Source organism: Pelodiscus sinensis, unplaced genomic scaffold, assembly GCF_049634645.1.
Source record: "Pelodiscus sinensis isolate JC-2024 unplaced genomic scaffold, ASM4963464v1 ctg125, whole genome shotgun sequence".
NCBI lineage: Eukaryota > Metazoa > Chordata > Testudines > Trionychidae > Pelodiscus > Pelodiscus sinensis.
In genome coordinates, this window is record NW_027465977.1 from 233,704 (window position 1) to 259,462 (window position 25,759).

General features: G+C 69.1%; 1 protein-coding gene across 1 annotated transcript; it reads left to right on the top strand.

Moving 5' to 3' along the window:
- Positions 1-493: 493 nt before the first annotated feature.
- On the top strand, positions 494-25,560 carry BRSK1 (BR serine/threonine kinase 1). Its single transcript, XM_075917607.1, is given in 22 exon segments — positions 494-872; positions 6,840-6,934; positions 7,161-7,246; positions 9,167-9,307; positions 11,343-11,459; positions 11,746-11,779; positions 12,808-12,876; positions 13,319-13,465; positions 13,825-13,856; positions 14,611-14,775; positions 15,820-15,917; positions 16,627-16,777; positions 17,098-17,158; positions 18,669-18,699; positions 18,702-18,875; positions 19,681-19,729; positions 20,505-20,627; position 20,724; positions 20,778-20,925; positions 20,928-20,957; positions 21,573-21,662; positions 23,109-25,560. Coding segments are annotated over 22 exon segments (2,124 nt in total). The 5' UTR covers positions 494-763; the 3' UTR covers positions 23,282-25,560.
- The last annotated feature ends 199 nt before the right edge of the window (positions 25,561-25,759 follow it).

Here is a 25,759-nt window from a genome sequence, read left to right on the forward strand (position 1 = left end):
CACACCGACAAGCACACACGTTCACATGACAATCATTCAACCACACAGCACTCTCACACGACAATCAGACAACCACACAACACTCACGCGTTCACACGACAGACAACCACACAACTCTCACACGTTCACAGGACAATCAGACAACCACACAACACTCTCACACGTTCACACGACAATCAGGCAACCACACAGCACTCTCACACGTTCACACGACAATCAGACAACCACACAACTCTCACACGTTCACAGGACAATCAGACAACCACACAACACTCTCACACGTTCACAGGACAATCAGACAACCACACAGCACTCTCACACGTTCACACGACAATCAGACAACCACACAACTCTCACACGTTCACAGGACAACCAGACAACCACACAACACTCACACGTTCACACAATCACAGCCGCACGCACCGACAAGCACACACGTTCACACGACAATCAGACAACCACAGCCGCACGCACACCCGACAGCCAGTCCCGGCCCCCCCCCCCCCCGCGCGGCGGGCCGGTTCACCCCGCCGCTGGCTGTCACCCGGTGCCCGGATGCTGCGGCGGGGGGCGGGGGAGCGCAGGGACGAGCATCCTCCAGCAGCCGCCGCAGCATCCCCGGCCGAGGGGCGGGCCCCGCACCATGCTGCTCCCCGGGCTCTGAGCCCCCCGCCCCCCGGCCTGCGCCTATTGTTCCCGGCCGGGGAGGGGATCGCGGCGCGGTGGGGGGGGCCCGGCGGCAGACAAAGGGGGCCCGGCCGTCATGTCCGGCGGCAAGGAGCCGGGGGGGCACCCCTCGGGCCCGGCCCCCCAGCACGCCCAGTACGTGGGGCCCTACCGGCTGGAGAAGACGCTGGGCAAAGGCCAGACGGGTGAGTCTGCGGCCCCGGCCCCCCACCCCTGCGGGCCCCGGGCCGGAGCCCCCGCCCCACACCGGGAGGGTGGGCGCCAAGGCGCAGTCCCGCCCCTCCCCCATTCCGTGGGTCAGAGCCCCCACCCCACCCGGGGGGATGGGCCCCAAGGCGCAGTCCCGCTCCTCCCCCCATTCCGTGGGTCAGAGCCCCCACCCCACCCCGGGGGGATGGGCCCCAAGGCGCAGTCCCGCCCCTCCCCCATTCTATGGGTCGGAGCCCCCACCCCAGCCCGGGGGGTTGGGCTCCAAGGCGCAGTCCTGCCCCTCCCCCCATTCCCTGGGTCACAGCCCCTGTCCAGACATGGGGGGGATGGGCCCCAATACACAGTCCGGCCCCTCCCCCCGTTCTCTGGGTAGACCCCTGCCCCACACTGGGAGGTGGGACCCAAGGTGCAGTCCTGCTCCTCCCCCCATTCCCTGGGTCAGAGCCCCCATCCCACACTGGGGGGAGGATGGGCCCCAAGGCACAGTCCTGCTCCTCCCCCCATTCCCTGGATAGAGCCCCCATCCCACACTGGGAGGGCTAGATCCCTGCCCCAGTACCTAGGGTGATGCACCCCAATAAATGTTCCAGCCCCATCCCCCACGTCCTGCTTAGATCCACTGCCCCAGCACCAGGGGGATGGACGCCAGAACTACTTCAGCATAGCTCACCCGCCCAGAGGCCAGGGGGATGGGCGCAGTGTAAAGACTGCTGGTAAAATCCCCCCCCCCCCCCCCGTTCCAGGCTCCCGCCCAGCTGGACCATGCTCCAAGGGATCCCGAGGTGCATGGGCGGCAGGAGGGGGTTTAATATCCCCCATGAGTGGGGCTGGGCGAGTTTGGGGTCAGCAGTGCCAGGGGTGTAGCGGCAGGTGCTGAGGGATTGCGGGGGGGGGGGAGTTCAGTGGAGCTATGGGTTTGGGGGGGTCAGGGCTGTGGAGTCATGGGGTGGAGGTCAACTCAGCTACGGGTCTGGGGGTCAGTAGAGCCAAGATCTTGTCGGGGGGGGGGGCGATGGACTTGTTGGATTTGGGAGAGAGGGAAGTCAGTGCAGCCATGGTGTCGGGGGGGGGTCAGTGAAACCATGGGGGCTGTGGGGGTGTCCCTGGTACTGTGGGGTTTGGGGGTCAGTGCAGCCATGGGGGCTAGGGTGGGGGCTGTACCTTTCCTGGGTAGTGGGGGGTTGGGAATCAGTTTCCCAAGAGCTCTGTGCATGGGGGGGGGCTCAGGAGCAGCCCCAGGAGTGGCGGGGGATCCCCAGCTGGGGGGGGGGGGGCGTCTGTTTGTTTCACTGCTGCTCCTGGGAGCCTGATCAGTTTCACCTCTGGGCATTGGGGCGGGATGGGGGGGGGGCTGGAAGGACCCACTGCAGCCAGCGTAGGGGTGTGAGGGAAGATCCCTGGGCAGAGGACAGGTGTGTGTGTGGGGGGGGATCTCTGTGGGAGGGTGTCTGCTGCAGGGAGCCGAGTAGCAGGGAGACACCCAGCCCGTTACATTCCTCGCCAGCAGCCGGAACCCCCCCCCCCCCGACCGCCTTGTGCCGAGGGGGGGATTAGAAATACCAGGGGTCACTGGGATGTGGGGCAACCCCCCCCCCCGCTCTCATTCCTGGGTCATGCTGGGGGAGGGGGTTATATCTCTGCACCGACCGGTTCAGGGTGGGGGGGGATGGAGCAATTTTTTGCTCCCTGCTTTTGCTGCAGTGCCGGCCTGTGGGAACCGCGGGAGACTGGCGCGGGGGGGGGGGGGGGGGGGGAAGCTCGAGGAAATCCCGCTGGAGGGGGAGGGGAATTGGTGCAAATCTCCCAGCCTTGCTTGGCTCGCACCCCGCCTTTCGGGGGTGCCCAGGGGAGGTGCCGATGTCTGTGGGAGGGGGCAGAGCTGACGCTCGGGGTCTAGCCCCCTGGTGGAGGCAGAAAGCCCCAAAGATGGAGGGAAGCTATTTTAATGCAGTGGGGGGGGGGGATCCGGCCTAGAAACACCCCCCCCCACACACACACACACACTGCTGTGTATTTAAAGTGGCAGGCTGGACAGAGGAACGCTCCATCTGGGCACCTGTTGGGGAAGGGCCCCCTTAGCCCCCTACGTGGGGGGCCTGTCAGATCTTGGCCCCCTACATGGGGGGAGGTCTGTCTCTCTGCCCCCACCCCCGCCAACTGGGGTCCTGCCCCCATGCAGCACACAGTGCGAATCCGCACCAGGGCAGCTGGTTTGTGTAGGGCCTACGGAAATGGGGTTTCTTTACTCCAGGGTGCGGAGCAGGAGGTGCAGGACTGCAGGGCCGGGGCTGTAATCCCAGCTGTGCCTATGGGGGCCGCATCGCTCTCTGACTCGGTTTCCCCTTCTCGCAAACAGGGGCGGTAGCTCCTGCCCGGGGGAGCGATGGAGAGCAGGGAGGGCCGAGGTTAAGGGGGGGTGGGCTGAGAAATCTGCCACTGGCTCCCTGGGAGTCCCTGGGTGAGTCCCTGAATAGCTCCCTGCCTCAGTTTCCCCCGTTCTCCCTCTGTCTAGTTCAATTGTTACTTCTCCGAGGCGGAGGCTGCCTCTAGCTTTGCGTCTGCGCACTGATGGGGCCTGTCTGGGTCAGGGGCTGTACAGTGACAAGGGGGGCGCAATCTGTGGGGACGGAGGAAGGGGGTGGGGAGAAGGTGGGGGGATGGAGGTGGCCAGCCAATGAGGGTCAAACGCTGGAGGAACACAACACCCGGCGAGGGCCAGGTGGGCCCCTGGCCAGACAGACACACGGACCCATGGTGCAGGCTCTCCTGGGACAGGGCTCGTGCCGAGGACGTGGGTTCACTTGGGGTCCTGGCTTGGGGGGGGAGGGGAGCTTCCCCTCCCCCATCCTGACCCACATTGGGCACCACAGACATGGGCCCGGCGGGAGCCTCAGCTGGTGGATCTGTCGCGGGCCCTGCTACCAGCCCGAGGGGAATCTCTCCTGGGGCTCTGTGCTCCTGCCCCTTGGGGGGTTTGGCTCCAGACTCAGGCCGGCCGCCTGGTTTTGTTCCAACCCGCTGATCTCAGACAGCCCGGCCTGGGGACCCGGGACTGCTCCCCGTGTCTCTCTGGCTGCCCCCCGTCCTGCTCCCCCCAGCCCAGGGGGGTTGCGTGGGGCAGTTTGGCTGGGGCTCTGTCCCCCGCTGTGACCCCCGTGGTCCTGCGTCGCCTGCCTGGTGGAAATGGAGCGGATCTCTTGGAGGAACTCCACCGAGCTGCCCGCTAGAAAGAATTGCTCCCCACGTGGGAACCTCGAGCCGGGGATCCGTCCCCCAAACCGTCTCCACTCAGCTAGGCGGCCGGCACTCCTGGTGTCTCTTGTGCTGCGGGAGGGGGGGGGGGGTTCCTCGGTCCCCCCCACCCCGGCTGCGATTGAGCCACGTTCCCCTGAAACCGCAGGATTCCTGCGGCCTCCCCCCGGGCGGCACAGGCACAGGCAGGTGCGGACCCAGACACGCTAACTTGGGGGTGAGGATTGAGAACAGATGTCGAGGGGATCCAAGGGCGTCTCCCTGATTCCGGATGCTGGGCGGGGACGCCAGTTGTTGGAGCGTTTGGGGCCAGGGTGGCGGGCGGAGGGCAGGGCTGGGGTGGAGGGCGGAGGGCAGGGCTGGGAGGGCGGGCGGAGGGCAGGGCTGGGGGGCGGGCGGAGGGGCAGGGCCGGGGTGGCGGGCGGAGGGCAGGGCTGGGGGGGCGGGCGGAGGGCAGGGCCGGGGTGGCGGGCGGAGGGCAGGGCTGGGGGGCGGGCGGAGGGCAGGGCCGGGGTGGCGGGCGGAGGGCAGGGCTGGGGGAGCGGGCGGAGGGCAGGGCTGGGGGGGCGGGCAGAGGGCAGGGCCGGGGTGGCGGGCGGAGGGCGGGGCCGGGGTGGCGGGCAGAGGGCAGGGCTGGGGGAGCGGGCGGAGGGCAGGGCTGGGGGGGCGGGCAGAGGGCAGGGCCGGGGTGGCGGGCGGAGGGCGGGGCCGGGGTGGCGGGCAGAGGGCAGGGCTGGGGGGGCGGGCGGAGGGCAGGGCTGGGGGGGCGTTGGATCATGGAACAGGGGGGGCGGGGGTGGAAAGAGACAGAGTCGGAGGAATTAATTTCTCCCTCCTCCCGGTCAGTTTCATTTTCTGGGACCTGCCTTCCTCCAGGTCGCTGGCCAGCTGCTTTGGGCAGGGCCCGTGTGTCGCCGTGCGTCTGTGCAGCGCCCGCTCTCGGCTGGGGGGGTCCGTGCTGCGCCCGCTCTCGGCTGGGGGGGTCTGTGCAGCGCCCGCTCTCGGCTGGGGGGGGTCTGTGCAGCGCCCGCTCTCAGCTGGGAGGGGGGGTCTGTGCAGCGCCTGCTCTCACCTGGGGGGGGGGGTCTGTGCAGCGCCCGCTCTCAGCTTGGGGGGGGGTCCGTGCAGCACCCGCTCTTGTCTGGGGGGGGGTCTGTGCTGCGCCCGCTCTCGGCTTGGGGGGGGTCTGTGCAGCGTCCGCTCTCGGCTTGGGGGGGTCCGTGCAGCGCCCGCTCTCGGCTGGGGGGGTCTGTGCTGCGCCCGCTCTCGGCTGGGGGGGTCCGTGCAGCGCCCGCTCTCGGCTGGGGGGGATCTGTGCAGCGCCCACTTTCGGCTGGGGGGGGATCTGTGCAGCGCCCGCTCTCGGCTGGGGGGGGGTCTGTGCTGCGCCCGCTCTCGGCTGGGGGGGGTCTGTGCAGCGCCCGCTCTCGGCTGGGGGGGGTCCGTGCAGCGCCCGCTCTCGGCTGGGGGGGATCTGTGCAGCGCCCGCTCTCGGCTGGGGGGGTCTGTGCTGCGCCCGCTCTCGGCTGGGGGGGTCTGTGCTGCGCCCGCTCTCGGCTGGGGGGCTCTGTGCAGCGCCCGCTCTCGGCTGGGGGGGTCCGTGCAGCGCCCGCTCTCGGATGGGGGGGATCTGTGCAGCGCCCGCTCTCGGCTGGGGGGGATCTGTGCAGCGCCCGTTCTCGGCTTGGGGGGGGGGTCCGTGCAGCGCCCGCTCTCGGCTGGGGGGGGGGGGCTCTGTGCAGCGTCCAGCGCAAGAGGAGCCCCGTGCCGCAGCTGGGGGGCGCGCAGGGGGCTCAGTAGGGGCTGGGACCGAGTGGGGTATTGCGTTCGCTTTGTGTGCTCCACGCTAGTTCTGCTGTCCTGGAGTAACCCCGGTGGGTGCCTCAGTTTCCCTGGGCACCGCACCAATAGCAAGAGGGGGATGGGAATGTTGTGGCTGATGCTCTCTGTAGCCTGTGCCTGGGGGGGGCCCTTCTCCCCCCAAGCCGGGCTGTCCTGGCTGCTCCCGGTCTCTGTTCCGCTGTGTTCCTGGGAACCAATAGCCCTTGTTCTCCCTGCCGGCTGGGAGTCCGCTCTGGCTTCAGGTGGGGGTGCCAGGCCTGGGACATCTTGGTGATAGGAGCGCCGTGGGGCAGGGGTGTATGGGATGGCCATGCAGGGCCAGCGGGGGACACTGTGCTGTACGGGGTGTATGTGCCGGGGCCAGCAGGGGGCGCTCTGCTATAGGGGGTGTATGTGCCAGGGCCAGCAGGGGGCGCTGTGCTGTAGGGGGTGTATGTGCCAGGGCCAGCAGGGGGCGCTGTGCTGTAGGGGGTGTATGTGCCAGGGCCAGCAGGGGGCGCTCTGCTATAGGGGGTGTATGTGCCAGGGCCAGCGGGGGGCGCTGTGCTGTAGGGGTTCTATGTGCCAGCACCAGCAGGGGGCACTGTGCTGTAGGGGGGGGTGTATGGGGCAGGGCCAGAGGGGGCATTTGTGCTGGAAGGGGGTTTATAGAACAGGGGCAGAGGGGGTACTGTACTATAGGGGGCTTCTGGGGCAGGGCCAGCCGGGGGTGCTGTGCTGTAGGGGGTTTATGGGGCAGGGCCAGCCGGGGGCGCTGTGCTATAGCGGGACTATGGGGCAGAGTTAGCAGGGGGCACTGTGCCACAGCAGGTCTATGGGGCGCTGCGCTGACCCCTCTCCCCACCCAGGGCTGGTGAAACTGGGCGTTCACTGCATCACGGGGCAGAAAGTGGCCATCAAGATCGTGAATCGGGAGAAGCTGTCGGAGTCGGTGCTGATGAAGGTGAGGAGTGGTGGTGGTGGGCGGGGGGGGGGACTCTGGGGGCACCTGGAGCCCCTCCCCTTCCTGGATCCAGAGTCACCCTCGACCCCCCCCAACCTCCAGGAATGTGTGTGTTGTGGAGGGAGGGCAGCTGAGTTTGGAACGTGGGCTTGGGCGCCCCCACCCTGCTGCCCATCCCACCACCCCTCCCCCGACGCCCTGTGGCTGACTCGGTTTCCCTCCGCAGGTGGAGCGGGAAATCGCCATCCTGAAACTGATCGAGCACCCGCACGTGCTGAAGCTGCACGACGTCTACGAAAACAAGAAATATTTGTAGGTATTTGGAGACGCTCCCTGCCGTCCCCTCCCCCAGCCAGCCCCCCGCCCTGCCCTGCCCTGGGGCCAGTGCCTCTTGAGGTCTGCCCTCCAGGCGCACACCTGGCCCTGCAGCCCAGCAGGGGGTGCTCTGCCCTGCTGGGGGGAGGGGAGCGGGCGGAGTCCTGGGAGCTGTCTTCAGTCCTGGGCCATCCTTGATTGGCCGAGGAGATTGCCAACCGGCCAATCGGAGCCTGCGAGCCTGTGATTTTACTTCTAGAGGTAACTGCTCTGGAATGGGGGGCTCTAGAACCCAGGTCTAGAATGGGGGCGCCCTTCGGGCGACATGCTAGCTCCTCGCAGCAGCGGGCGGGTCTGCGTTCTAGATCGTGGTCCGGGGGAGGGGGCTGTCCCGTCCGTGAGGCTCTAGAGTTTGACTCTAGACTGAGGGCCTCGTGGCCCCGCTTGGCTCCTCTGGAGCGTGGTGTGGCGGGGGGCGCGTTTGCTGTTCCCGCCGGCGGTTCCGGGCTGAGCCCCGCCCTGTGCTTGGGTTCTAGGTCGTAGCTCTAGAACTGGGCTAGGCCGGGGCTTGCCCTGCAGGAGCTAGCCTGGACTACGGTCGGTTCTAGATCCCGGTCCCGGGGCCGGCTGGTTGCTTGGACGCTCTGTTTGGGAGGGCGGCTGTTTGCTTTGCCGAGGGGGGTGCTGCGTTCCCGGAGGGGAGGCTCTAGAACCCACAGGGCTTTGGCTTTCCAGAGCGCACCTGCGTGAGGCAAGTGTGTGGGGGAGAACCGGCTGCCTCTCCCGAGCGGGAGGGTCCAGGACGGGGCTGGGGTTGCCCGGCTGGTCTAGCGGGGGCTGTTGGCTTTGCTGGCAGGTTTGCTCTGCGATCCCCCCCGCCCCCCGAAATACGATGGTCTAGCTCGTGGTTCTAGACTCAGGACCGCCCCGGCGGTTGGGGGTTCTAGACCCTGACTCTGGAACGGGCGTGTTTGTCTAGAACGGGGCTGGGGGGCTCTCAGAGAGACCTGGGAGTGGAACCCGCCCGTTCCAGGGCTCCAGCGAGGGTGCTGTGTGTGTCCGTCCGTCTATGCTGTGTGTGTGTCTGTGTCTGTCTGTCCATGCTATGTGTGCGCGTCTGTCCATGCTGTGTGTGTCCGTCCATCCATCCATGCTCTGTGTGTCCGTCTGGCCGTGCTGTGTGTCCGTCCGTCTATTCGTCCATGCTGTGTGTGTGTGTGTGCGTCCATCAACCCATGCGCTGTGTGTCTGTCCATCCATCCATGCTGTGTCCGTCGTCTGTGCTGTGTGTGTGTGTGTGTGCGTCCATCAATCCATGTGCTGTGTGTCTGTCTGTCTGTCCATTCATGCTGTGTGTTTGTCCATGCCGCGCGTGTCCATGCACTCTGCGTGTGTGTGTCTGTCCATCCATGCTGTGTGTGTGGGTCCATCTGTCTGTGCTCTGTGTGTGTGTGTGTGTGTGTGTGTGTGTGTCTGTCCATGCTGCCTGTGTGTCCATCCTCTATGTGTGTGTGTGTGTGTGTGTGTGTGTGTGTGTGTGATGCCAGGCAGTGACAGCTGGCTCCCCCCGGCCTGCCCACACAAACTGCCTTTGTCCTTGTGGCCTGTGACATAACCGGCTGATGTGACACACGGAGGCAAAGCCTGGCACAGCCCCCCCCAGCGCCCCCCCCTCTGGGGCCACGGACCCCTCCCAGGGCTGGCAGGGGGAGGAGCGGGCGCAGTGGTGTCAGGGGAGAGCTCTGATAGGTCGTGACCTTCCCCCCCATTGCCTCCTCTCCACTTAACCCTCCGCCCCCCTTTTGCCCCCCCCCGGCCTGATCTTACTTCCCCTGCCCCCCCACCCCCTTCCCCCTGAGGCCCTCCCCTCCCCCGCTTCCCCTGCCCCTCCCCCGCCCCCTTGGCCCCGCCCCCCAGGTACCTGGTGCTGGAGCACGTCTCGGGCGGGGAGCTCTTCGACTACCTGGTGAAGAAGGGGCGACTCACCCCCAAAGAGGCTCGCAAGTTCTTCCGGCAGATCGTCTCCGCCCTGGACTTCTGCCACAGCTACTCCATCTGGTGAGACCCCCCGCGGCTCGGAGCCCCCCCCCCCCCGGCTCGGGGCGCTTTCCTTGCTGGCAGCGGTCGTAGGGCTTTTATCTCCTTCCCTCACTGAGAGGGCAGGGGCATGGCCAGGGTCTCATCTCAGCCCCCTGCGTTCAATCCGGAGTCACCCCCGAGTCCAGTGGAGAGAGGGTTCCGATCTCAGCCCCTTGTGATCAATCCGGAGTCGCTCCTGTTCGCCCTGGGCAGGGCTGGTTCCGATCTCAGCCCCTTGTGATCAATCCGGAGTCACTCCTGTTCGCCCTGGGCAGGGCTGGTTCCCATCTCAGCCCCTTGTGATCAATCCGGAGTCGCTCCTGTTCGCCCTGGGCAGGGCTGGTTCCGATCTCAGCCCCGTGGGTTCAATCCGGAGTCGCTCCTGTTCGCCCTGGGCAGGGCTGGTTCCGATCTCAGCCCCTTGTGATCAATCCGGAGTCGCTCCTGTTTGCCCTGGGCAGGGCTGGTTCCGATCTCAGCCCCGTGGGTTCAATCCGGAGTCACTCCTGTTTGCCCTGGGGCAGGGCTGGTTCCGATCTCAGCCCCTTGTGATCAATCTGGAGTCACTCCTGTTCGCCCTGGGCAGGGCTGGTTCCGATCTCAGCCCCGTGGGTTCAATCCGGGTCGCTCCTGTTCGCCCTGGGGCAGGGCTGGTTCTGATCGCAGCCCCGTGGGTTCAATCCGGAGTCGCTCCTGTTCGCCCTGGGCAGGGCTGGTTCCGATCTCAGCCCCGTGGGTTCAATCCGGGTCGCTCCTGTTCGCCCTGGGGCAGGGCTGGTTCCGATCTCAGCCCCTTGTGATCAATCCGCAGTCGCTCCTGTTCGCCCTGGGCAGGGCTGGTTCTGATCGCAGCCCCGTGGGTTCAATCCGGAGTCGCTCCTGTTCGCCCTGGGCAGGGCTGGTTCCGATCTCAGCCCCGTGGGTTCAATCCGGGTCGCTCCTGTTCGCCCTGGGCAGGGCTGGTTCCGATCTCAGCCCCATGGGTTCACTCCGGAGTCGCTCCTGTTCGCCCTGGGGCAGGGCTGGTTCCGATCTCAGCCCCGTGGGTTCACTCCGGAGTCGCTCCTGTTGGCCCTGGGCAGGGCTGGTTCCGATCTCAGCCCCGTGGGTTCAATCCGGAGTCGCTCCTGTTCGCCCTGGGGCAGGGCTGGTTCCGATCTCAGCCCCTTGTGATCAATCCGGAGTCGCTCCTGTTCGCCCTGGGGCAGGGCTGGTTCCGATCCCAGCCCCTTGTGATCAATCCGGAGTCGCTCCTGTTCGCCCTGGGCAGGGCTGTTTCCGATCTCAGCCCCTTGTGATCAATCCGGAGTCGCTCCTGTTCGCCCTGGGCAGGGCTGGTTCTGATCTCAGCCCCTTGTGATCAATCCGGAGTCGCTCCTGTTCACCCTGGGGCAGGGCTGGTTCCGATCTCAGCCCCTTGTGATCAATCCGGAGTCGCTCCTGTTGGCCCTGGGCAGGGCTGGTTCTGATCTCAGCCCCTTGTGATCAATCCGGAGTGGCTCCTGTTCGCCCTGGGCAGGGCTGGTTCCGATCTCAGCCCCGTGGGTTCACTCCGGAGTCGCTCCTGTTCGCCCTGGGCAGGGCTGGTTCCGATCTCATCCCCGTGGGTTCAATCCGGGTCGCTCCTGTTCGCCCCGGGGCAGGGCTGGTTCCGATCTCAGCCCCTTGTGATCAATCCGGAGTCGCTCCTGTTCGCCCTGGGCAGGGCTGGTTCTGATCGCAGCCCCGTGGGTTCAATCCGGAGTCGCTCCTGTTGGCCCTGGGCAGGGCTGGTTCCGATCTCAGCCCCTTGTGATCAATCCGGAGTCGCTCCTGTTTGCCCTGGGCAGGGCTGGTTCCGATCTCAGCCCCTTGTGATCAATCCGGAGTGGCTCCTGTTCGCCCTGGGCAGGGCTGGTTCCGATCTCAGCCCCGTGGGTTCACTGCGGAGTCGCTCCTGTTCGCCCTGGGCAGGGCTGGTTCCGATCGCAGCCCCCCTGGGTTTCTAACCCCCCTCCCCTCCCCCACATTGCAGCCACCGGGACCTGAAGCCGGAAAACCTGCTGCTGGACGAGAAGAACAACATCCGCATCGCGGACTTCGGGATGGCGTCCCTGCAGGTCGGGGCCAGCCTGCTGGAGACCAGCTGTGGGTGAGCCCCGCGGGGTGGGGGGCCGGCGGGGCCGGGGGCCGAGAGCCACAGGGACCCGGGGGTCTGGCCAGCAGGGAGCAGGGACTGCCGGGGGCGCTGTCTCCCGCAGAGCCCCCATCCCTGCCCCGGCTGGGGGTGGGGTGTCTCTGGGGGGGTGGGGCGGGGGGTCCGGGCCTGTGTGACTCAGCCGCCCCCCTCGGGACTGAGCCTCCTTTTCACTCCGTCTCTCCCTCTGTCTGTCTGTCTGTCTCTCTCTCTCTTGCTCCCCCCATTGCTGGCCCCCCAGCTCTCCCCACTATGCATGTCCCGAGGTGATCAAGGTAAGTCCATGGAGTCCCGTCCCTCTCCCTGCCCCACACGCCAGCCCCACGGCCCAGTGGCCCCCATATCCTGCCCCCTCTGTGCCCCACACACCAGCCCCACGGCCCATTGGCCCCCATATCCTGCCCCCTCCATGCCCCACATGCCAAAACCCATGGCCCATTGGCCCCCCATCCTGCCCCATGGCCCATTGGCCCGCATATCCTGCCCCCTCCCTGCCCCAAACGCCAGCCCCACGGCCCATTGGCCCCCATATCCTGCCTCCTCCCTGCCCCACATGCCAGCCCCATGGCCCTTTGGCCCACATATCCTGCCCCATGCCGGCCCCATGGCCCATCGGCCCCTATACCTGTCCCCTCCCAGCCCCACACATCAGCCCACCTGCCAGCCCCATGGCCCATCATTCCCCGGCCCCCACCCCCTGTTCCACATGTCTGCCCCATGCCCATTGGCCCCATATCCTGCCCACATACCAGCCCCACGGCCCATCAGCCCCCGTATCCCGACCCCTCCCAGCCCCACACACCATTGACCCCGGTGTCCGGCCCCATAGTCCTCGGAATCCCATATCCTGCCGCCTCCCAGCTCAGCCCCACGGCCCATGGAGCTCGGTGCCTGGGGGCTGCGGATGCTGGCTTGCGGGGAAGGGCCGGACGGATGTTCGTGGGGTCTCCAGACACTGGGGATGGCGGTCGGTGCCGAGCGCTGCCAGGGCAGTGGGGGGTACAGGGGAGGGGGGAGTTTCCCTCCAGGAGGGTGGGGTGAGGGCGGGGTTCTTTCCCTGGGAGGGGGCCAGGCTGTGGGTCCCTCCTCCCCCTCCCCCTCTGTTCCCAACCTGTCCCCTCCCCCTCGTCTTGGGGCCTGTGGTCCTGCGTGTTTGGGGGGGGGGGTTGGGTTACCAGGGAGGGGCAGGGCTGGGGGCGGAGTCTGGGCCCTGGGAGGGTGGGGGCGCGTCTCGGGGGGAGGGGCTGGGGGGCGTCCCTGGGGAGCCCCCTGCCCGTGCCAACCCCGTGTCTGTGCCGCGCAGGGCGAGAAATACGACGGGCGCCGGGCGGACATGTGGAGCTGCGGGGTGATCCTCTTCGCCCTGCTGGTGGTGAGTGGCCCCCGGCCCCCGCCCCCCGCCCAACCCCAGCTCTGCTGCAGCCTGAGCCCCGGGTCCCTGCCCCACCCCCTCACTGCCAGCGCCCCCAGTCCCCCTGCACCTCCACCTCCGACCCCCCTATTGCCGCCCGGGCCCATCGCTGAGTCCCCGGACACCCCTGAAACCAGCCTCCTGCGCCCCCAGACCCCACTGTACCCCGTTCCCAGACCCCCTCCACCCTGCACCCCATCCCCCACCCCAGACCCCCATACCCCATCCCATCCTCCATCGCCTTTCCACCCCGAACCCCAGCCCCGTATCCCATCCCCCCCCCCCTAGAGCCCCTCCACCCCTGCCCCTTTGGCTCCCCACTGCCCCTAGGTCTGGGGGCTCCTACCCCGGGTGGGGTCTCAGGGTGCCCCCCGCTGAGGCACGTCTCCCCACTGGCCTGCAGGGGGCGCTGCCCTTCGACGACGACAACCTGCGCCAGCTGCTGGAGAAGGTGAAACGCGGCGTCTTCCACATGCCCCACTTCATCCCCCCCGACTGCCAGAGCCTCCTGCGTGGCATGATCGAGGTGGAGCCTGACAAGCGGCTCAGCGTGAGTCTGCCGGGCGGGGGCAGTTGTGGGGGGTGGGGGTAGTTGTGGGGGAGTGGGGGGGCTGGGGGCAGTTGTGGGGGGTGGGGGTAGTTGTGGGGGAGTGGGGGGCTGGGGGCAGTTGTGGGGGGCGGGGGCAGTTGTGGGGGGTGGGGGTAGTTGTGGGAGAGTGGGGGGGCGGGGGCAGTTGTGGGGGGTGGGGGTAGTTGTGGGGGAGTGGGGGGCTGGGGGCAGTTGTGGGGGGCGGGGGCAGTTGTGGGGGCGCAGGGAGTGGCTGGGGGTAGTTGTGGGGGACGGGGGCGCTGGAGCAGGTGTGGGGGCCGTGCCCGGCGGGCTAATTCAGCTGCCATCTCCTCTCCTAGCTGGAGCAGATCCAGAAGCACCCCTGGTTCCTGTGAGTATCCCACGCAGCCAGCCCTGGGCCCATCACCCTTGTATCCCGCCCCTGGGCCCATCACCCTTGTATCCCCGCCCCTGGGCCCATCACCCTTGTATCCCGCCCCTGGGCCCATCACCCTTGTATCCCGCCCCCTGGGCCCATCACCCTTGTATCCCCGCCCCTGGGCCCATCACCCTTGTATCCCACCCCCTGGGCCCATCACCCTTGTATCCCGCCTCATGGGCCCATCACCCGGGTGTCCTGGCTTCTCTGGTTGGTGCCAAGTTAATTCCTGCAGCTGAATATTTTTACTGACCCATGATCTGCAGAAATTTCCCCACCCCCAACTTATCCTCTCCCACCATGACCCCCATCCAGCCCTCCCCCCGCCTCCCCTGGGCCCCCCGCAGTCACACCCCCACCAGGACCCCCATCCTGCCCTCCCCCCGCCTCTCCTGGGCCCCCCGCAGTCACACCCCCCACCAAGACCCCCATCCAGCCCTCCCCCCGCCTCTCCTGGGCCCCCTGCAGTCACCCCCCCCGCAGTCACACCCCCCGCCAGGACCCCCATCCAGCCCTCCCCCCGCCTCCCCTGGGCCCCCCGCAGTCACACCCCCCCGCCAGGACCCCCATCCAGCCCTCCCCCGCCTCCCCTGGGCCCCCCGCAGTCACACCCCCCCACCAGGACCCCCATCCAGCCCTCCCCCCGCCTCCCCCGGGTCCCCCGCAGTCAGCCCGCCGGCCGGTCGCAGAGTGGGCTGTTCTACAGGGGAGGGAAGAACGAGCCGGAGCCGGAGCAGCCGGTGCCGCGGAAGGTCTCCATCCGGCGCATCCAGTCGGCGAGCGAGCTGGACCCCGACGTGCTGGAGAGCATGTACTCGCTGGGCTGCTTCCGCGACAAAGGGCGTCTGCAGCAGGAGCTGCAGGTTGAGGGGTACGGGGGGGCTGCGGGCTGAAGGGCATGGGGGACCAGAAGCTGAGGGGTACGGGGGGGGCTGCGGGCCGAGGGGCATGGGGGACCAGAAGCCGAGGGGTACGGGGGGGCTGCGGGCCGAGGGGTATGGGGGACCAGAAGCCGAGGGGTATGGGGGGGCTGCGGGCCGAGGGGTATGGGGGACCAGAAGCCGAGGGGTACGGGGGGGCTGCGGGCTGAGGTGTATGAGGGACCAGAAGCCGAGGGGTATGGGGGACCAGAAGCAGAGGGGTACAGGGGGGGGCTGCGGGCCGAGGGGTATGGGGGACCAGAAGCAGAGGGGTACGGGGGGGGGCTGCGGGCCGAGGGGTATGGGGGACCAGAAGCCGAGGGGTATGGGGGGGCTGCGGGCCGAGGGGTATGGGGGACCAGAAGCTGAGGGGTATGGGGGGGCTGCGGGCCGAGGGGCATGGGGGACCAGAAGCCGAGGGGTACGGGGGGGGGCTGCGGGCCGAGGGGTACGGGGGACCAGAAGCCAAGGGGTACGGGGGGCTGCGGGCTGAGGGGTATGAGAGACCAGAAGCAGAGGGGTATGGGGGGCTGCGGGCCGAAGGGTATGGGGGACCAGAAGCAGAGGGGTACGGGGGGCTGTGGGCTGAGGGGTACGGGGGACCAGAAGCCAAGGGGTACGGGAGACTGCGGGCTGAGGGGTATGAGAGACCAGAAGCAGAGGGGTACGGGGGGCTGCGGGCTGAGGGGTACGGGGGACCAGAAGCAGAGGGGTACAGGGGGCTGCGGGCTGAGGGGTACAGGGGGGCTGTGAGCCAAGCCGTATGGGGGGGCTTTGGGCTGAGGGGTACGAGGGGGCCAGCAGCCAAGGGGTACGGGGAGGCCTGCAGGATGAGGGGTACAGGAGGGCTGTGAGCCAAGCCATATAGGGGGCTGCAGGCCAAGGGGTACAGGAGGCACAGCTGTGGGGGAGGGGAAGAGGGTTGGGGGAAGGGGGGAGGGGCTGAACAGCAGGAACAGGGGTGGCCAACGCCCCTGTGGTGCTGCCCCCCCCAGGGAGAACCAGGAGAAGATGATCTATTACCTGCTGCTGGATCGCAAGGAGCGGTACCCCAGCTGTGAGGACGAGGACCTGCCACCCCGTAACGACGTCGGTGAGACCCCCCTGTGCCCCTCCCCCAGCGCCCCTTCCCCCCAGAGCCAGCCCCACCGCCGGGACCCCCCCTGCCCCTACCCCGGAGCCAGCGACGCACCTGGCACCTCTCCTTGCCAAAGCCAGCCAGACCCACGCGTCCCTCCGCCCAGGGCCAGCCACCCACCTGGCGCCCCTCCCTTCCAGGACCAGCCATGCCTCCGGCACCCCCCTGCCCCTACCCCGGAGCCAGCGACGCACCTGGCTCTCCTCCCCCCCAGAGCCAGCCCCCCCCCCCGGCATCCCCCCTGCCCCTACCCCGGAGCCAGCGACGCACCTGGCACCTCTCCTTGCCAAAGCCAGCCAGACCCACGCGTCCCTCCGCCCAGGGCCAGGCACCCACCTGGCGCCCCTCCCCTCCAGGACCAGCCATGCCTCCGGCACCCCCCCGCCCCTACCCCGGAGCGAGCGACGCACCTGGCTCTCCTCCCCCCCAGAGCCAGCCCCACCTCCGGCACCCCCCCACCCCTACCCCGGAGCCAGCGACGCACCTGGCTCTCCTCCCCCCCAGAGCCAGCCGCACTCCTAACCCCCCCAATCAATCACCCCCCCCCCCCAGCCATGTGCATCCAGTGTCCAAGCCGGCCCCACAGCCCTCAGAGCTGGCTGTGTGTCAGTCCCCATACCCCCCCAGGGCCGCGTTCCACACTCACCCCCCCATTCCCTGGCAGACCCCCCCCGGAAGCGGGTCGACTCCCCGATGCTGAGCAGGCACGGGAAGCGCCGGCCCGAGCGGAAGTCCATGGAGGTTTTGAGCGTCACCGACGGGGGCTCCCCGGTCCCGGCCCGACGGGCCATCGAGATGGCTCAGCACAGTCAGAGGTGAGGGGGCACCGGAGTGGGTGGGGGGACTCTCATCCCTGGCCCAGCCATACCCCATTGCCCCCACCTGTCCACAGGGGGCCCTGCAGCTCTGTCATCCCCCCCCCCCCGTCCTAGCCGTGCCCCCTCGGAGCATCCCCCATTGTGCTGCAAACACGCTGTGTGTCAGAGCCCCTGTACTGCTGAGGGGGATTCCCCGTCTGTGTCCCTGTTGCCCTCCAGTTCGGCACGGCCTAGTCCCCTACCCCTGTGGGGGGAAACCCCAGAGCTGGGCCTATCTCTGCCTCACGCCCCCCCCCCCCCCCGTGCCCCTCACCCAGGTCTCGTTCTGTCAGCGGCGCCTCTACTGGCCTCTCCTCCAGCCCGCTCAGCAGCCCCAGGGTGAGTGACTGATGGGCCCCTAGCTGGGCGGGGGTGGGGGGAAGCTAGCTCTGTGGAGTGGGGCAGGGGGACTATTCTGGGGGCAGGGCTGGGGGAGGCTCCATGGACCAGGGACGGGAGGGGGGGATTGCTGTGGGGCCAGGGATGGGGCAGGGACCAGGGGACTTGGGGGGGGAAGGGGGGGTCACAGACCCTGCAGCCTCATTCCACCTCATTCGTCCTCTGTGCAGAAAGAGGAGGGCGGGGGGAAGGCTGGTGGGAGGGAGAGATCAGGGCTTGGGCCTAGCTGGCGGGAGGAGGATAGACGGGGGATGGGGATGGATGGGGGAGAGGTGGGTTTTGGGGGACTGAGGGGGTGGGGGTGGGGTTGTGGGTGGGCAGATGGGGTGTTCAGGAGCTGGGAAGGGTATTGGGGGCTGTGGGAGAGGGGTTGGCAGGGAAGTGGCGGTGGGAGAAAAGTGGGGGGCTGGGGAGGAGAGCTGGGGCGGTGGGGGTGTTGTGGGGCTGGGAGGTAGGCTGGCAGGGCAGCAAGTGTGGGGGTATTGGGGGCTAGGGGAGGGGAGCTGGGGACAGATGGGGGTGGGGGAGGGATGTTGGGGGTGGGGAGGTAGCTGGTGCGACAGTGGGAGCAGGCGAGGGGTATTGGGGGCTGGGAAGGTTGGTGGGAGAGTGGAGGCTGTAGATCAGAGTGGGGGAGGGGTTTGGGGGGCTGGGAAGTGGGGGTGGGATGGAACAGGGAGGCAGAGAGGAGGGGTGGAGGTGTTGGGGGACTGGGGGAGGGGAACTGGCATGGCTGTGGGGGCATAGGACATTGGGGGATGCGAGCTGGGGGTCAGTGGAGGTAGGAGGGGGTGTTGGGGAGCTGGGGGCAGTGTGGGTGGGGGGGATGTTGGAGGGCTGGAAAGAGGAGCTGAGGGGCAGTGGGGTGGGGGAGGGGTATTGGGCTGGGGAGGAGAGCTGAGGGGCAGCAGGGACGGGGCAGGGGCATTGGGGGGCTGGGGAGGGGAGCGGAGGGGCAGTGGGGATTGGGAGGGGAGCTGTGGGTCACTGGGGTGGGGGAGGGTCATTGGGGGGCTGGGGAGGGGAGCAGAGGGGCAGTGGGGAGTGGGGGAGGGTCATTGGGGGCTGGAAAAGGTGGGGCAGCGAGGGTGGTAGACGGGGAGCTGGGCTGACAGCTGGGGGGCGGGGGGGTCATCGCCGCGCCTCACGTTCACCCCATCTCACGGCTCTCCCCTCCTGCCCCCTCCCCCCGGGGGGGGCCTCTCTCTGTCCCTCCTTCCCCTCCCCAGAGCCCCGTGTTCTCCTCCCCACCCCCGACGCCGGAGCCCCCCGCGCCCCCCCAAGACCCAGACGCTGCCGGCCAAGGGCAGCCTGGCCGGGGGGCGGGGGCTGCACCAGAGCCGGCGCTCGGCCCCCTTCCCGCTGCCCCCCGCCGCCTCCCCGCCCCCCGCTCCCTCCTCCCGCTTCCGCTTCCCCCCCAACTAAGCCCCCCCCCGCCTCTGTGCCGCAGGTCACCCCCCACCCCTCCCCCCGGGGCAGCCCCCTCCCACCCCGCTGGGCACCCCCGTCCACACGCCCAAGGACAGCCCCTCGGGCACCCCCGGGGGCACCCCCCCCTCCAGCCCCGGGGCCGCCGGCCTGGCCTGGAAGAGTCGCCTCAACTCCATCAAGAACAGCTTCCTCGGCTCGCCCCGCTTCCACCGCCGGAAACTGCAAGGTGAGGGGCCGCGGGGGTGGGGTGCGGTGGGGGGAGGGGTGCGAGGGCGGGAGGTTTGGGGGAGGGGTACGGTGGGGGGGTGGGAGGTTCGGGGGAGTGGTGTGATGGCTGGGGAGGGGTACGGTGGGGGGTGGGAGGTTCGGGGGAGGGATGTGATGGCCGGGGTGGGGAGGTGTGGGGGAAGGGTACAGTGGGGCTAGGTTCGGGGGAGGGGTGTGATGGTGGGGGTGGGAGGTGTGGGGGAGGGGTGCAGCGGGGCAGTGGGAGGTTTTGGGGGAGGGGTGCAGTGGGGGGTGGAAGGTTTGGGGGAGGGGTGTGATGGGGGTGGTGGGAGGCGTGGGGGAGGGGTGCGGCGGGGCGGTGGGAGGTTTTGGGGGAGGGGTGCAGTGGGGGGGTTGGAGGTTCGGGGGAGGGGTGTGATGGGGGCGGTGGGAGGTTTTGGGGGAGGGGTGCAGTGGGGGGGTTGGAGGTTCGGGGGAGGGGTGTGATGGGGGTGGTGGGAGGCGTGGGGGAGGGGTGCAGCGGGGCGGTGGGAGGCTTTGGGGGAGGGGTGCAGTGGGGGTGGAAGGTTTGGGGGAGGGGTGTGATGGGGGTGGTGGGAGGCGTGGGGGAGGGGTGCGGCGGGGCGGTGGGAGGTTTTTGGGGGAGGGGTGCAGTGGGGGGGTTGGAGGTTCGGGGGAGGGGTGTGATGGGGGTGGTGGGAGGCGTGGGGGAGGGGTGCAGTGGGGGGTGGGAGGTTCGGGGGAGGGATGCAGCGGGGGGGGCTCGGTGGTGTCCCGCTGCTCTAACCCCCCTGCCCCCACAGTCCCCACCCCGGAGGAGATGTCCAGCCTGACGCCGGAGTCCTCCCCAGAGTGAGTGTGGCCCCACCGTGACCCCCGGCCCCGCCCCTTCCCTGAGCCCCGCCCCCAGCCCAAAGCCGCCTCCCCCAGCGTGGGCCTGGCGAGGGGTGTCTAGGGGTGTCTCCGAGGGGGGCAGCCAGAGGGGACTCCCAGCCCCCTGGCAGGGAGAGCTGGAGGGGCTGAGGCGACAGGGACCCAGGGCAGCCCAGCCTGGGGCCCAGAGCCCGGAGCCAGGCCCTGCCCCCTCCCTGCCCCCTAAGCCAGCGAGAGCAATTCAGCCCCCGCCCAACATCCTCGCCCCCTCCCTGGCCAAAGGCGCCGCCCCTCCCCCCAGCTTGGGGTACCAGGGCGCTGGCCGGTGTGTACGGGCTGGACTGGGGCAGCCTCCCTCAGCGAGCCCCACCCGGAGTTCCCCTCCCGCCTAGGGATTGGTGCTGCTCCCGGGGAAACTGAGGCACACACCCGCGGTCACTGGAGGACAGGACCTACCGGACACTGTATGTTATGCAGCATAACACGAGGAATAAACCGCCTCCGGGCCCTCTTTGGGACTCCCCCCCCCCGGCCCTGACCCCTGCGACCAGCACTCCACCCCCCCAGCCTGGCCCCCTGTCCAGCCCCCCCCAGCTCACCCAAGCCCCAGCCCCCTGGCTCACCCACCACCTCGCTGCCCCCCCCCCCCCCCCGGTCTGGCCCTGGCCCTGGCCCTGACCCTGCTGTGTCCTCTCCCCCCCCCCCCCCCCCCCCCCCCCCGGCCTGACCCTGCTGTGTCCTCCCCCCCTCCCAGGCTGGCCAAGAAGTCCTGGTTCGGGAATTTCATCTCACTGGAGAAGGAGGAGCTGATCTTCGTGGTGATCCGGGACAAGCCACTCGGCTCCGTCAAGGCCGACATCGTCCACGCCTTCTCTCGGTGCGCGGGGGGGGGGGGGGAGCTAAGGGCGGGGGGCCAGGTGTGAGAGCCTGGGGGATGGGGGGCTGGGCTGGGGACGAGGGGGCAGGGCAGCAGGGTGAGCGGGGACCCTGGTCGTGGAAACCCTGACCCCCCCCATCTGCCCCCCAGATCCCCAGCCTGAGCCACAGCGTCCTGTCGCAGACGAGCTTCCGGGCCGAGTACCGGGCATCGGGGGGCCCATCCGTCTTCCAGAAACCCGTCCGGTTCCAGGTGGACATCAGTGCCTCGGACGGGGGGGCCGCCCCCAAGGACAGCGGGTGTTCTCCGTCAGCTTCACCCTCATCTCAGGTGGGGGGCCAGGGACCGGAGCCCCGGCGCCCCCCTTCCCCCTGGGACCTCTACTACCCCAGCACCTCCTCTCTTCCCCTGGGACCCCTTCTCCCTGCACCCCCTTCCCCTGGGACCCCTTCTCTCTGCACCCCCTTCCCTGGGACCCTGTTCTCCTGGGACCCCCTTCCTCCGCTTCTCCCTGCACCCCCTTCCCCTGAGACCCCTTCTCCCTGCACCCCCTTCCCCTGGGACCCTGTTCTCCTGGGACCCGCTTCTCCGCTTCTCCCTGCACCCCCTTCCCCTGGGACCCTGTTCTCCTGGGACCCCCTTCCCTGGGACCCTGTTCTCCTGGGACCCCCTTCCTCCGCTTCTCCCTGCACCCCCCTTCCCCTGAGACCGCTTCTCCCTGTACCCCCCCTTCCCCTGGGACCTCTGCTATCTCCAGCACCCCCTTCCCTCGCCTCTTTCCCCAGGACACCCCAGTACCTCCCTCTACTGCCCTGGGACCCCCAAAACTTCCCCCTCATGCCCCAACGATCCCCAACCCACTTCCCCGGGACCCTGCACCCCCATTTTCCCCAGACCACAGACAGGCCCCCCACCCTCCTTTGACCTCTCCCGTTCCCTCCCCAGGTCCCAGCCGTCGATTCAAGCGGGTCGTGGAGACCATCCAAGCTCAGCTGCTCAGCTCCCACGACCAGCCCTCGGTGCAGGCGCTCGCTGGTGAGTGGGGCTGGGCTGGCAGGGGCTGCAGGACAGCAGTGGGGGCGCCGGCAGGACGGGGGGGCAGGGCTGCGGGGCGGCAGTGGAGGGCAGGGCAGCAGTGGGGGCGCCGGCAGGACGGGGGGGGCAGGGCTGCGGGCGGCAGTGGGGGCACTGGCAGGGCGGGGGGGGGCAGGGCTGCAGGGCGGCAGTGGGGGCACTGGCAGGGCGGGGGGGGCAGGGCTGCGCGGCGCAGGGGGGCGCCGGCAGGGTGGGGGGGCAGGGCTGTGGGGCGGGAATGGGGATGCTGGAGGGGCTGGGAGGGGCAGGGCTGTAGAGCGGCAGTGGGGGCACCGGCAGGACAGGGGGGCAGGGCTGCGGGGGCGGCAGTGGGGGCACTGGCAGGACGGGCACATGGCAGGGCGGGGGGGGGCAGGGCTTGCAGGGCGGCAGTGGGGGCACTGGCAGGGCGGGGGGGGGCAGGGCTGCAGGGCGGCAGTGGGGGCACTGGCAGGACGGGGGGGGCAGGGCTGCGGGGGCGGCAGTGGGGGCACTGGCAGGGCGGGGGGGGCAGGGCTGCAGGGCGGCAGTGGGTGGCACTGGCAGGGCGGGGGGGGGCAGGGCTGCGGGGCGGGCAGTGGGGGCACTGGCAGGGCGGGGGGGGCAGGGCTGCGCGGCGGCAGTGGGGGCGCCGGCAGGGTGGGGGGGCAGGGCTGTGGGGCGGGAATGGGGATGCTGGAGGGGCTGGGAGGGGCAGGGCTGTAGAGCGGCAGTGGGGGCACCGGCAGGACAGGGGGGCAGGGCTGCGGGGCGGCAGTGGGGGGCACCGGCAGGACGGGGGGGGCAGAGCTGCGGGGCGGCAGTGGGGGCACTGGCAGGGCGGGGGGGGCAGGGCTGCGCGGGCGGCAGTGGGGGCGCCGGCAGGGTGGGGGGGCAGGGCTGTGGGGCGGGAATGGGGATGCTGGAGGGGCTGGGAGGGGCAGGGCTGTAGAGCGGCAGTGGGGGCACCGGCAGGACAGGGGGGCAGGGCTGCGGGGCGGCAGTGGGGGCACCGCAGGACGGGGGGGCCAGAGCTGCGGGGGCGGCAGTGGGAGGCACCGGCAGGACGGGGGGGCAGGGCTGTGGGGCGGCAGTGGGGGGCAGAGCTGCGGGGCGGCAGTGGGGGCACCGGCAGGACGGGGGGGCAGGGCTGCGGGGCGGCAGTGGGGGGGCAGGGGCTGCGGGGCGGCAGTGGGGGCACCGGCAGGACGGGGGGGCAGGGCGGCAGTGGGGGCAGGGGGCTGAGGGGCGGCAGTGGGGGGCAGGGCTGCAGGGCGGCAGTGGGGGCGCCGGCAGGATGGGGGGCAGGGTGGCAGTGGGGGGCAGGGCGGCAGTGGGGGGCAGGGCTGCGGGGCGGCAGTGGGGGGCAGGGGCTGCAGGGCGGCAGTGGGGGCGCCCCTTTCCCACTCCGTGTCTCCGCCCCCCCAGACGAGAAGAACGGGCAGCAGCCCCGCCCGCCGGGCACCCCCACCCGCGGGGCCCCGCCCTCCCGGCGCTCCGACCCCGACGTCTCGGAGCAGCTCCGCCGCGGCTCCTGCAAGGACAAGAAAGTCGTGTCGTCCAACGGGACGCAGGCCCCCCCGCCCCCGCAGCAGCCGTGAGCCCGGGCGCACGGGGAGCCCAGCTCCGGTCTGGATCCGGACCCCGTCCCAGCCTGCGGCCGGCGCCGGGGGGAGAGCAAACGAAGAAAGACGCCCAGGGCCGCGCGTCCGCCCGCCCGCCCCGGCTTGGTCTGGAGGGGGCTTGCAGCGGGGGGGGGGACCCCTGGAGATCGAACCCCCCCAGCGGCTGAGCAGGCACCGCCGTGCCCCGCCCGTACTGTGAACCTGTAAATATTTCAAACAGAAAAGACACCCCCCCCCGACACAGCCCGACGCAAACGAAACTGAAAACGACGCCGCACCACGAAGAAATTCACCGCTCGTAACAAACCGAACCTGGGGGGGGGTCGGCTGGCTGGCCAGGGCGGGAAACGAGACTGGAATTTCATTTATTTAGTGGGGGGAGGGAGTGGGGGGGGGGTTTCTTTACGTCCCTCTCCTCTTGCTTTCTGCGTCCCTTCCCTCGTTCACCCCCCTCCCCCCAACACCTCCACCTACCCCAGTTTGTCCCCCCCCAACATAGGCTGGCGTTTCCTGGACCCCCCCCATCCCCGCCGGCTATGCTGACGTGAGGCAGGAGGGTCAGTCCCCTCTTGATCCCCCCCATGGGGGGAGAAAACTCCCCCCCCCCCTTTCATATCCCGGGCCGCGGCTCTGCTGGACGCTGGCTCCGGCGGGCCCCCCCTTTCTGCGTGGCTCGTGCCTCGCCAGACCCGTGGCACGAAGGGACCGTGGGCAGAGCAGGCCAGCGGGCGTTGGGGCAGCAGCCCGTCCGCATGGTCTCAGCCATGGACCCCCACGCGGCCCGGGGCGCCCCTCCGCAAGCACTCGTCATACTGGGCTCCTCCCGCCTGCCCCCCATTTCTCCGTGCCTCCTGTGCGAGGCGGGCGGCTGAAAATCAAAGGCTTCCCTGCGCTAAGGATCCCCGGCAAGCTGCCCTAGGCCTCGGGGGCACGGCGACCGTTCAAAATCAGTTTTGTTAAACCGGAGTGAGGACCCCTTGCCCGCTCCCAAGTGTAGACGCACGGCAGCCCGCTTCTGGCCGGGGAAAAAGCACAGGGGCCGAGCCAATGGCTTTGGGGGTTCTAGCTGGCCCGAGAGGGGTCTGTTCGGGGGAGTGAGTGAATAGCCTAGTGGTTCGGGCCAGGTTCAAAGCCCCCGGCTGCTTGATGCCTTCCTGGCCGGGGGTCCAGCGAGCGATTTAGACACAGAAGTGCTGCTCTGCCCAGCTGGGGGGGGGAGGAGGACACATTGCGTGGCCCGTCCCAAAAGCAGCTCCCCCTAGGGTGGGAACGAGCGCCCTTAATGAACCAATGCACCTGGGGTGTGTGGCGCCCATGTCAAAGTCAGGTTTGTTAAACTGGAGTGAAACCCCTTTCCCGCTCCCACGTGTAGACGCGCCTCCTCCGGTTTTCCCAGCCGCCCTGTCTCACACTGCATGAACGTTGGCCCAGTTGGTCAGTCCGGACTAAAGCGGACACTTTCGCCCGGAGTCACCAGCCCCCTGCCGAGACCCGGCGAGCTCTCTCACTTAGGGCTAACCTCAAGCCCATCCCCCACCCTATGGGAAGCCACTAAACCAGAGTGAAGCCTGGTTCAAACCCAGGCCCAAAATGGTGCTCAAGAGAAACGCTGCTCTGGGGCAAAGCTGGGGGGGTGAATTTTCCCCACACCCTACTTGGGGGGGGGGGGGGGTAGCAGGCCTGAAAGGGGCAGCATCTGTCCATGCCATAGCTACATGAGAGGCTGGAAAATGGAATCAGATTGAAACAAAACCAATTTGAAACTGGATTAAGAGCATTTACATTGGGGGGGGGGAGCAAAGCCATCAAGTGTCCAGGTGTAGCTCAAAGGTGAAGCGCTTCCCCCACACTCCACTTCCCCCTCTGCTGCCCCCCCCCCCAGTTCCCAGCATGGAGCCAACCAGACCCACTGTCCCCATGAAGGGGGGGGCATCGGACTGTTCCCCCTCCCCCGCAGGATTCCTTTTCAGCCTTGGACCGATCATGAGATGCGGCTCCTCTGGGGAGGGGCAGGGGCTGCTTAGGACAGGAAGCGAAGGAGGGGCCAGGCAGGGGGGCTGCGGGTCGGGAGTGAGGGGCACCTGGTGGGGTCACTGCAGCTCAAAAGGAATCCTGCAGCCCCCCCCCCCCGGCCGGGTGTCTCCCCCCACTGGTGCCCCCCCGGAGGGGCGATGGGGGGGGGCGCTGGAGTGCATGCTGGCGTGCTGCTGCCTGCGAGAACTGGCCGACCCACCCCCTGTCTGCACCCCCGCGTCTGTCTCTCCGCTCTGTCCCCCCCATTCCACTCTCTGGGACTCAGTATCGCTCGAAAAAACCAGAAATACAAACCGACAACAGATCATGAACCAACCCCCCACGGCGGGGGGGCCTGGCCCTGTTTGTTCCCCCCCCCACACACACACCTTGGGTCTCAAGCCCCGTCCCTTCTCCTCCAACGTTCCTCAGTTCCTCCAC